Raw genomic sequence first — 12,314 nt, 5'->3', positions numbered from 1 at the left:
AACTGGCACGTGGCTTTCAGGACACCAATCATCAGGGACAGCTCCGTAATTACTTGTTATTCCTTGAGTCGAACGATTCCGGGCGCATGGTGGTTACTTAGCCTTCATTCACCATTTGATTCTGTGCCAGCAGGTCGTCCGGGTGCTTGGCCACTGGCACCGCCGAACCTGGCACCGGGATCGTGGCCTCTCCCAGTCAACGCTAGACCGAGAGAAGCCAGCAACCCCAGCTGGCGGGGAACGAGGGCTGAAGTTGGGGAAGGAGGACGCGCAAAGTCCCGCCCGCCGAGCGCCGCGACGCCTGGTGGGTATTAATAAGAAGAACCTCAAGGCCGCGGCCCCGCCGAGCCTCAGGCGCCCTGACGCCGCCCGTGTGAGCTCGGGGCGGACCCAAGCGGCCGGGCCCCCTTCCATAGTGGCCATGGGGGCGGGGCGGGGCGCGGCGCGCGCCGGCGCGTGGAGGCCGCGGGCGGTGGAGGAGCGCTCGGCGAGGGAGGAGCGCGCGGGGCGGAGGCGCGCGGGGCGGGGGCGCGCGGCGGCCGCTGAGGCCTGTGGCGCCGTCACCCGGCAGACCCGAGCGGGTGGAGGGAGGCGCTGCCCGCGAGGCGCGCGGAGACAGATCGGGGCTGCACCGTCGGCCGGTCCACCCTCCCGCCGCCGTACTCCGGCCCGCGGACCGCGCGGTCCCGTTATCATGTCGTTGAGGCAGCGGCTGGTCCAGCTGGTCGGCAGTTTGCAGGACCCGCAGAAAGTGGCTCGTTTCCAACGGCTGTGCGGGGTGGAAGCGCCGGTGAGCCGCACCGCCACAGCTGCCGCCGACCCGAGGGAGGATGAGAAGGCGGAGGCGCCCCTCGCCGGAGAATCCAGGCGCCGAGAGCGGCAGCTGGGGGCGTCCGGAGGCCCCCCGCCGCCCGAGAGCGACCGCAATCAGTGCCCAGCCAAGCCGGGCGGCGGCGGCGCCCCCAACGGCGTGCGGAACGGGCGGGCGACCGAGCTGGGCCCGGCCTCGCAGCGCCGCGCGGGGGTCCTGCGCCGCAACTCGCTGACGGGCGAGGAGGGCCAGCTGGCCCACGTGAGCAACATGCCTCTCTACTACCTGTTCTGCTTCGGCACGGAGCTGGGCAATGAACTCTTTTACATCCTGTTCTTCCCCTTCTGGATCTGGAACCTGGACGCCCTAGTGGGCCGGAGGCTCGTGGTCATCTGGGTGCTGGCCATGTACCTGGGCCAGTGCACCAAGGACATCATCCGCTGGCCGCGGCCCGCCTCGCCGCCCGTGGTCAAGTTGGAGGTTTTCTACAACTCAGAGTACAGCATGCCCTCCACCCATGCCATGTCCGGCACTGCCATCCCCATCTCCATGATCCTCCTCACCTATGGCCGCTGGCAGGTAAGGGTCCCTGTCCTCGCCCGGCTCAGCCTAGAGGAGTTAAAGGACTCCGAGCCGTTGTTGCTGTCTACAGTTATTTGAATTTGGCCGTTCCCCTCCCAAACCTCTCTTCCCACAGGTTTTCACAGTACCCGCAAACAGGCCCTTTCTAGCTTTAAAAAAAATAATGAAACGATGGGGGAAACCTTCAGACTTAGTCGTCAAACTCTATTTTAATAGTAATACCTTTCTTGGAACCTAAAGTAAACACTATTCGTGGAGTAATACATTATCATCGGGCTTTGGTTGAGTTTCTAAGCGGTTTTAATTCTTGTGATGCACAGAATGTAATTATGATTACTTAATGTAATGTAATGTCCTTATAATTAATAGTTGGGTGACTAAGATTCACCCGTTTTATATGGTGCCTTTCCCCAGACTGATTTCTGTTTCAGGCGTAGGTAAAGTCATTGGCTTTATCCCGAGGCAATGTTTATGAAACAAACATGGTTGTTCAGGCAATGAAGTAATGAATTTTAAATGAAAGCCACGCTTTGTGGAAGTTAATGGAGCACCGCCTGACTGCTCTTTTTAAGGGGTGTGGTTGCTAATTTGCTGATAGACACAGTTTAATTAGCTTTTGGATCACTGATCTGAACTATCACTTTGAGCTACAGTATTATTGTTGAATTAGCTTTACAAATGGTTTTAAAGTTATTCTTAAAGTTAGGGTTCTTGGTCAGACTAGTGAGTTTGTAAAAATGGTAAATATGACAGCAAGATCAGCCTGACAGCTGGGGATGAGTTTTTAACAGTAAACTTTTATATTTTGCCTACTTCTTCTGCCCTCCCATTTTTCAGTTTTTCATGGTCTGTAAATGTTACTTAGATTTAAAAGCTAATTCTTTTTTTATATAGAAGAAAAATTTATTCTTAGACTGATTTTTTATGTCTTTCTAAAATTCTTATTTTAAAAAGTATAGTTGGTTTACAATGTTGTGTTAGTTATCTGCCTTTTAAATTGTAAGGAGGTTTGTTCATTCTGCAGACCAGTCTCTTAATTTAAGAATAAAGTTAATAACTATGAAGAATCTAAGGAATCAGACTTCCTTGATTTTTTTTCCATTACAGCACAAAATCATCTCACGCTGAGAAATACACATTTTGTATAAAACTCCATTATGGTAAGCTTACTTATCTCAGACTTAATTTCAGTATAGATAAACCCTTGTCCTCATGGACACTTCTGTGCAGTGCATCTCTCTTATAGGAACATGGAAAGTATGTAATGTGTATAGTAAGAATGGCAGAATTATGAGGGAAGAGTACCATCAACAGTTTTTTTTTTTTTCCTGTTTAACCTAAGGAGATACACAGTAATATTCAGATTGTAAAGTAGTGCTGCCTGTTTTGCATAATAGATAAATATCTCAAGTTTATTTAATCTAAATGCTTCAGAATTTAAGATTGTCATTGACTTATAATATTAACTGGTTAGCTAATGATGTTTCTCTTATTTTTATGAGATTTTCCGGATTCCATAATGATAGAGCCTTTTGTAACTCCTCGTTGAGTAGCTATGTTGCAAGCTATTAATATTAGCAGTCCAAGAAAGAAAAAGTAGTTGTTGCTCATCATTCATTCAGAACACATGCTAACAGGAAGTCTGAAAACAGTACTGCTGGATTGTTTATGGGATGCAGCTATCAATATTTTGACACTTCAGGGTTATTTGAATTATCAGAATATGCTTACATTACAGTTTTTGAACAACCTAGTATATTTAATTCAAAGTTTGAGGAATTTATATATCATACAGTTTTAGAATTTGAGCTAGACAGGACTTTAAAAATCACCTAGTCTCAAACTGTCATTTTACAGATGTGGAAACTGACCAGTTACATTAGAATTAATCTTGGAAAATTAAGTTTCTTCTTTTACGTGTCCACTCTTAAGTTTGAATAAACTTCCAAAATTTGAATGATTGTCTTTGGTTAGTTGTTTTGAAAGAAAGACTCCCGTACATGAAAGTTCTGTGTTCATAAATGTTTGGTTGTAATAATGCAGTACAAAAAACCAAAATGACTTTTTAAATTTTTTACTTTTTAAAAAAATCCTTGTTATGATTGAGAACAAAAGTACCTCCCTTTGCTTAAGGTGTTTTGGTCCTCTTCACTGCCAATTAGTATTATAGTACTTAGGAGGCTTATATTTCCAGAGTGGGTAATGAAAAAAATATATATTGGAAAGTGGGATAAGAATTAAACAATGCAAGCCTAGTGTTTTTCTAATTAATAGCAGTTTTGGTTGACAGTTGTTTCCATCTGCTTGTGCTCCTACTGCTTATTCAGGACAGGTGTGTTTATTTCTAGTGCCTAGGATGCTGAAACTTCTCTGGAAACTGAGTTATCTCACATGCCATCCCTTTGGCTTGGAACAACTACTTCACTCACTCCTCACTTCACGTTCTTAACTTGAAATCTGGACAAGGTTCACTTACATGGAGCCTTTTCAATGAACCTTTTCTGTTTCATTATTCATTTGTTCTTAAAATGACAGTAAGCCAGAAAAATTACTTGGGGCTTCTGTAAAGTGCAGTTTCTGCACCTTACTCCCAGAGATTCTGATCCATTAGATAAGTGAGGGGTATTGCATTTTACTGAAATTCCCCAAATATTTTTGAGGAAAAAATGTACTTTCTTCAATCCCTTCAAAAATATCAAGGAAGGCTGATTCCTTAGATTCTTTTTTTTTTTTTTAATTTTATTTATTTATTTATTTTTGGCTGCATTGGGTCTTCAGTGCTGCGGGTGGGCTTTCTCTGGTTGGAGCGAGCAGGGGCTACTCTTCGTTGCGGTACGCGGGCTTCTCATTGCGGTGGCTTCTCTTGTTGCAGAGCATGGGCTCTAGGCATGCGGGCTTCAGTAGTTGTGGCGTGAGGGCTCAGTAGTGGTGGCTCGCAGGCTCTAGAGCACAGGCTCAGTAGTTGTGGCACATGGGCCTAGTTGCTCTGTGGCATGTGGGATCTTCCTGGACCAGGGATCGAACCTGTGTCCCCTGAACTGGCAGGCGGATTCCTAACCACTGCGCCACCAGGGAAGTCCCCTTAGATTCTTCATAGTTATTAACTTTTTTCTTTAATTAAGGGACTGGTCCGCAGAACGAACAAACCAACCTCCAGCCAGTAAAATCAACTCTTGATCCTTAGAATATATTTTATATTTCTCCAACATTGCTGTCTCAGTTCTTTTGCAGTTCGATTCTTTGAATCTTTTAAAGATATGTTAATAATACAAAAAGGGAGATTGAAACAGTATGGCTCCAAACAATTATTTGATATGCTGGAAGAATTTTTTCCAGTAATGCAAGATAGAAAGTGTTATGGCATTTCTCCAGGTATTAAATAGCTTGATCCATTGGCCAAGATAGTGATTATTGCTCTCATATTATTTGTTGGAATTTTTTGTAGCCTGAATTGGGAAAAAATAAGAAGTAAGGGACATCAGATATTAAGGACATAGTCTTTTGAAGAATAATCTAAAATAAAAAATAAAGCACTCCTTTTGTATTTATGTCTGCATGTTCTTTCCAGAAATAAAAAGTCTTAATTTTTAAATAATATGGCATATAATGAGTTCTAATTATATACTTAATTTAATAACATTAAGCAAGTTTTAGATGAATTTCATTTTTAAAAAATTAGTGAGGGCTTCCCTGGTGGCGCAGTGGTTGAGAATCTGCCTGCCAATGCAGGGCACACGGGTTCGAGCCCTGGTCTGGGAAGATCCCACATACCACGGAGCAACTGGGCCCGTAAGCCACAATTACTGAGCCTGCGCGTCTGGAGCCTGTGCTCCGCAACAAGAGAGGCTGTGATAGTGAGAAGCCCGCGCACCGCGATGAAGAGATGGCCCCCACTTGCCACAACTAGAGAAAGCCCTCGCACAGAAACGAAGACCCAACACAGCCATAAATAAATAAATAAATAAATAAATAAATAAATAAATAAAGACTTTCTATTTAAAAAAAAAAAAAAATTAGTGACATCTCACACTTTATAGGCTAACCCATTCCCAACTAGGGCATATGCTTTCACTACTTTTAATAATAATAATAGTTATATTATTATCTTTATTAACATTTATTAAGGTCTTACTATGGGTCAGACATTGTTTGAAATGTTTATTATCTCATTTAGTCTGCTCTTAAAACATCCCAATGTTTGGTCCTACTATTAATACAAGTTTACAGATTACGAAACTGACATAGAGGAAGGATAAATGACTTACTCAGAGTAACATAGCTAGTGAGGCACGGGCTGTCTTTTTTTTTTTTAATAAATTTATTTATTTATTTATTTTTGGCTGCATTGAGTCTTCGTTGCTGCACGCGGGGTTCCTCTAGTTGCAGCGAGCGGGGGCTACTCATCATTGCGGTGCGCGGGCTTCTCATTGCAGTGACTTCTCTTGTTGCGGAGCATGGGCTCTAGGCGTGCGGGCTTCAGTAGTTGTGGCGCGAGGGCTCAGTAGTTGTGGCTCCCAGTCTCTAGAGCGCAGGCTCAGTAGTTGTGGCGCTCGGGCTTAGTTGTTCCGCGGCATGTGGGATCTTCCCAGACCAGGGCTCGAACCCGTGTCCCCTGCATTGGCAGGCGGATTCTTAACCACTGCTCCACCAGGGAAGTCCCACAAGCTGTCTTTAAACTTGTAGACAAACTCCAGAGCTTACAGAGAAAACTCTTTTCATATCATACTTTGTGATTTTTAAATGATCTTTGCAATAATAAAATTTTTGAAATAGATATGTGTGTTCTTAAAATACAAAAACAGCTTTTATATGCCTTGAGAATATAATGTGTACATACATGTGCAATAGTGACAAATATTTCTTTTAAACATTAAGTTGTTGACTGAAATCAAATGCTGATTTGATCACCTTTCCTTTCCTCTATCTTCCTAATATAAATAAAAAATTAGGGCTTCCCTGGTGGCGCAGTGGTTGAGAGTCTGCCTGCCAGTGCAGGGGACACGGGTTCGAGCCCTGGTCTGGGAAGATCCCACATGCCGCGGAGCAACTAGGCCCGTGAGCCACAATTACTGAGCCTGCGCGTCTGGAGCCTGTGTTCCGCAACAAGAGAGGCCGCGATAATGAGAGGCCCGCGCATCGCGATGAAGAGTGGACCCAACTTGCCGCAACTAGAGAAAGCCCTCACACAGAAACGAAGACCCAACACAGCCATAAATAAATTTAAAAATAAAAATAAAAAATAAAAAAAAATAAAAAATTAAGCATAATGAAGTCTTTGGGGAAAAAAAGAACATAAGATATTCCATCATAATGTAGTTTATTGTAGATTAAAAAGGAAGATATCTGTGAGATCATGAAACAATAAAAGAAAGGCAAGAAGTAAGAGTTAGAAAAGTAGGTCACAAATGAGAGAGACCAGAAAAGGCTTCCAGAGCCAAGGAAACTGATCATTATAGTAATTCTCGGAAGAAACACAGTTTATTAAAAAATCAAATTGGTTTGCTACTTTATTTCTTTTTACCAAGTATGATACTTGTGTTTGAAATGCACATTTTCCTGATTTTATAAGTACTTATTATTAAATCTTCATTTTAAATTAATTTATTTGAATAGGTAATAGATTGTAGAAAATTCAATATTTACATAAAAATATGAAGAGGAGAGTACAGTTTGTCTTCTTTTTCTGTTCCACAGCTATGAGAATCTCATTTCCAGAGGGATTCATTGTTAGAAGTTTCTTATTTAGTCTTCTAGAGATAGTCTTTACTTTTGTAGGCATATATTTATATAGCTTATTTTTCATACAAATGGCAACATACCGTTCTGGACCTTGCTTTTTTAATGTAGAAATATATTGTGGAGATTTTCCTTTTCTTTTACCCAAAAATTAATGAATACTAATTTTGTGCTTGCGATTGTCTAAATGCCTTACATGACTTTTAATCTCCATAAAATCCCATGAGTATTGTCACTGGTTTGCAGAAGAAACTGAGGCAGAGGGAAGATAAGTAACTAGCCCAAAATGACTCTGCAAGTACCTAACAGAGCCTGGATTCAGACCCAGGCTGTTCTGCTGTGAAGTGACACTATACTACTGTTATATTGCCTTTCCGTATTAGCATTTTCCATGTTTTATACAGAGAGCTATCCGATTTTTTTCACATGTGCATGATGTTCCAGTATATTAACAGCGTAATTTATTTAAAAGTTGACTATTCCAGTACTGCCAATTCAAAGACTTTCTCTATTTTTTTCCTATCAGATTGTTGGTATTTTACTAATTTTAAAAAACTATACCTCTTTGGTTTTCTTTTTTTTTTCTTTAAGTCCTTGCTCTACCTTCAAATAATGTTATACCATTTCAAGTATAGCAACAATATACTTCATTTTTCCCTTTTCCCTCCTTTGTATTATTGTTGTATTATTGTACATTTTACATCTACATATGTTATAATACTCAGAATACATTATTATTTCTGTATAGTGTTCCAGCATTATTTCTAGAAGTATTTTTTTCTCCCTTCTTCTCTCACATCATCCCCTTCTGGAACTTCAATCTCATGTATGTTAGATTTGTTTAACACTGGTCACTTGTAAATCACTAATGCTATGATGATGATGATGATGAAGAAGATGATGATGATGATGATTGCAGTGTTTCTGCTCTCTGTGCTTCATTTTGGATAGTTTCTATTGCTACAACTTCAAATTCACTGGTCTTCTGCAATGTCTAGTTTTCTGGTAAACTCATCAAGTAGAATGAGATGATTTTAGATACTATATATTTTATATCTGGAAGTTCCTATTGGGTCTTTGGTCTAGTGTACAATTAAATTACTTGTCAGTTTAATCTTGCTAGAGTGGGTCTAGAATAACCATAGTCTAGAGCTAATTTAGCCTCACTACTAAGGTGATAACCTTCCAAAGACTACCCAATTCCCTCAGCACTCTGCCTGGTGGGAAAGCAATTACAGGCCTGTGTAAGCTTTGGGAATTATTTGGCCTACTGCTTTCCAATAGTTTTTCCCCCAGCCTGGTGGATTTTCATCCCATGTGTGCACAGGTTAGTACTCAGCCAATGATTTGCAGAGACCCCTCCACCCCCACGGGGCTCTTTCTCTGTGCAGAGTCCTGTCTCCCGTACTCTCTTGAAAATTATTGCTGCTTTGACCTCTGGGAACTCCTGTTTCTCTCCCCTCAACTCAGTGAGACCGTTGGACTTTGTTTTGCTTCCTCCTCCTGCGCTACAGCCTGGAGACTGCCTCTAGCAGCAAGCCAGGGCAGACATAGGGCTCATCTCATTTGTTTTCCCTTTTCTCATGAATCACAGTCCTGTGCTATTTGTTTTCCAGTATCTGAAAACAGTTCTTTCATATAATTTGTCTAGTTTTCTGGTTGCTTACAGTGGAACAGCGTTTTTTTTTTACAACAGTTAATCATTTATGGGCAGAAACAGAAATTCTCTTACCTCTACTGTTTTTTTCTTTTTTAAACATACAACAGCTTACTGAGATGTAATTCATATACCATACAATTCACCCATTTAAAATATACAATTCAGTGGCTTTCAATGTATCATAGTATTGTACAACCATCACCACAGTCAACTTTGGAACATTTTCGTCATCCCCCAGAGGAACCCCATACCCATAGCAGTTGTTCTCTATTTTCCCCCAATCCCTAGGCACCCCTAGGCAATCACTAATCCACTCTAGAGATTTGCCTACTGTTGTCATGTCATGCAAATGGAAGCATACATATGTAGTCTATTGTGAATAGCTTCTTTCACTTAGCATAATGTGTTAAGATTCATCCATATTTATAGCATGTATCTTCATTCCTTTTTATTGTGGAGTAATATTCCATTGGATGGATATACCACATTTTATTTATGCTTTCATCTATTGTTGGACATTTGAGTTCACTTTTTAGTTATTCTCAACAATGTTGCCATGGATATTTTTGCATAAGTTTTTGTGTGGACATATTTTTTTTTCCTCTTGGGTTACTTACTAGTTTTTGAAGCCTTTTATGTTGTGGTGAAATTTGCCTTTTGACTGTGGTGTGATTTGGAAGTATGTTTCCCTAATCATTACTTCTCTTCTGACTTTTTTTCCAAGGAGAAATTTTTCTTTTTATGTATCAATCTTTTATTTCATAGTTTCGCGGTTTTGTGTAATATTAGGATGGCTTTCTACCATGGTTTCTTTTTTTTTTTTTTAATTTATTTATTTATTTTTGGCTGTGTTGGGTCTTTGTTTCTGTGAGAGGGCTTTCTCTAGTTGTGGCGAGTGGGGGCCACTCTTCATCACGGTGCGCAGGCCTCTCATTATCGCAGCCTCTCTTGTTGCGGAGCACAGGCTCCAGACGCGCAGGCTCAGTAATTGTGGCTCACGGGCCTAGCTGCTCCGCGGCATGTGGGATCTTCCCAGACCAGGGCTCGAACCCGTGTCCCCTGCATTGGCAGGCAGATTCTCAACCACTGCGCCACCAGGGAAGCCCCCCTCTACCATGGTTTCTTATAGTGCAAGTACTATACTATTATATTTATTGTAGTTTTATAAATATTTTTTCAGAATTCTTGCTGTTTTTATTTATCTGTCTTCGTGTACTTTCGATTTTGTCTAGTTCTAAAAGAAAAATCCTTTTGTGGTTTTTTTTTTAATTGGAAGATAAAGTTGTCCTTTCACATTTAAGTTTTTGATCCACCTTCAGTTGCCTTGTATGTGCTGTGAGGTATGGATCTGATGTAATGTTTTATATAAATAATTAACTGACCTTGTGCCATTTTTGAATAGTTTATCCTTTCTCCACTTATCTATAATGCCACTTATGTTACATATCAAGTTCCCGTATATGTATGGGTCTAATTCTGGGTTCTCTGTTTTGTTTCACTGGCCTGTTTGTCTTATCTCCTTAGCAATATTATCGCCTTTCTTAATTGGTATAGTTGCTTTAGAATAAGTCTTGGTATCTGTTTATGAAAGTTCTCTATCATATTCTTCAAGACTGTGTTGGCTATTTTTGAATATTTGTTTTCAATATACAATTTAGAATCAGCCCTTTAATTTCCATGTAAAAACCTGTCTGGACTTTTACTGAAGTTGCAATGAATTTATAAATTAATATGGAGAGAATTGATAGCCTGACAATATTGAATTTTCTTATGTTTGAATATGGTAAATCTTATTTATTTATGTTTTCTTAAATGCATTTCAGTGAAGTTTTATAATTTTCTCTATATGGATCAAGCATATCTTTTGTTGGATTTATTTCTAGTTACTTTATTTATTTTTGTTACTGTTGTAAATGATATCTTGTTAAAATTCAAATATTCTAACTTTTTGTAGCTGGAATATAGAAATGCCCTTGGTTTTTATACATTGATCACATATAAACTTTGTTCAACTCTCCATTAATTTAATAATTTGTAGGATAGTCTCATCTGTTCTCTATAGGGAAAATCATCTCAGCTGAGAATAATGACAAGTATATTTGTTCTGTTGTAGTTGTACACCTTTTTTCCTTCTCATTGACTGAAAAGCTTTAATCAAGGTAATGACATTCAATTCCACAAATATGATCTCTTCACATTTCTAATAAGTACTATAAGCAATAACATAAGCCCTCCAGATATCAGAGTGACTAAAACAAATATGGTCTGTTTGCTCAAGGAGATTAGATTGGTGTTTTAGAAATACTCTTGTGTCTGTAGGATGGAAAATGGACTGGAGAGAAGCAAGACTGGAGGCAGGTAAGCCAGGCCTAGTAAGAGGTTACTCTGCCAGTGTAAGGGAGAGATGATAGGGACCTAGATCAGGAGACTGCAGACAGGCCTGCTGCCTGATTTTATATGACTTGTGAACTGTGAATGGTTTTCACATTTTTAAATAGTTGAATAAAGTTGAAAGAAGAATGATATTTTGCGACACGTGTACATTATATTATTCAAAATTTTAGGGGCTATACAGTAAAGCTTTATTGGAACACAGCCGTGTTCATTCATTGCATAATTGTCTGTGGTGCTTTTGTGCTACAACAGCAGAGTTGAGTAATTGTGACCTTGATTGTATAGTCCACAAAGCCCAAGATAGTTACTTTCTGGCTCTTTACAGAAAAAGACTTTGCTGGCCCCTGACCTTTAGGTGGCAGTAGAGAGAAATGGTGAATTTGAGAGTTATTAGGAGGTAGACTGACAAGGCATGGTGATTAACTGGGTGTGGCTGTAAAGAGGAAAAAGTGGAATAAAGGATTATTCCCAAATTTCCAGATATTTGGAAAGGTGAGAACTATTAGTTTGATTTATAGAGATAAAAAATACTGAAATTAGGTCAGATTTGTGGAAAGGAGCAGGAGCATGGAGGAGATGAGTTCTGTTTTAGATATGTTGAATTTGACGTGTAAGACAGCCATTTGGAACTATCTAGGAGGCAGCTGTATACATGAAAGAGACCTGGACAGGTTTGGTGTCAACGACATAGACGTGCAGAACAAAGTGATTAGAGTGGATGATATTGCCCTCAGTGAGGATACAGAATAAGAAGAACAGAGGGTCTACAGGAAAAAAAAATTTAAAGACATCAATATTTAACGAATGGATAGAGTAAAAAGAACCTGGAACAGAATCTGACAAGTAGCAGTTCAAGAGGTTAAGAGGATATCTTAGGGATTGTCTAACTAAGGCAGCGTGTGTGTGAGTGTGAGTGTGTGTGTGTGTGTGTGTGTGTGTGTGTGTGTGTTGGGGGGGTGCAGTGTTCTAGTAACCCATTTGAACTAGCTTAAGCAAACAAAAAAACCAGAAAACGTTATTTGAAGGCTAGAGGTGGGGTGTCTCGTGGAAGTCAAGGATAAGAAAGTGCTACCAGGCCTCCTGAGGGATTGGAGCTAGGCTCTGGAACGCTATCAGAACTAAAGGCATGCC

At 40.5% G+C, this 12,314-nt stretch overlaps 1 protein-coding gene across 1 annotated transcript in view; it reads left to right on the top strand.

The window, feature by feature from the left end:
* Window positions 1-487: 487 nt before the first annotated feature.
* The window catches only part of SGPP1 (sphingosine-1-phosphate phosphatase 1), a 34,617-nt gene continuing 22,790 nt past the window's right edge, over window positions 488-12,314 (top strand). The window contains exon 1 of the mRNA XM_007192973.2: window positions 488-1,390. Within this exon, the coding sequence (XP_007193035.1) occupies window positions 695-1,390 (696 nt within the window). The 5' untranslated portion in view covers window positions 488-694. The remainder of the gene's footprint in view (window positions 1,391-12,314) is intronic.

Source organism: Balaenoptera acutorostrata, chromosome 3 (genome assembly GCF_949987535.1).
Source record: "Balaenoptera acutorostrata chromosome 3, mBalAcu1.1, whole genome shotgun sequence".
NCBI classification, from domain to species: Eukaryota; Metazoa; Chordata; class Mammalia; order Artiodactyla; family Balaenopteridae; genus Balaenoptera; species Balaenoptera acutorostrata.
Note: the sequence above shows the minus strand (reverse complement) of the source record. Positions and strands in the feature narration are given on the sequence as shown.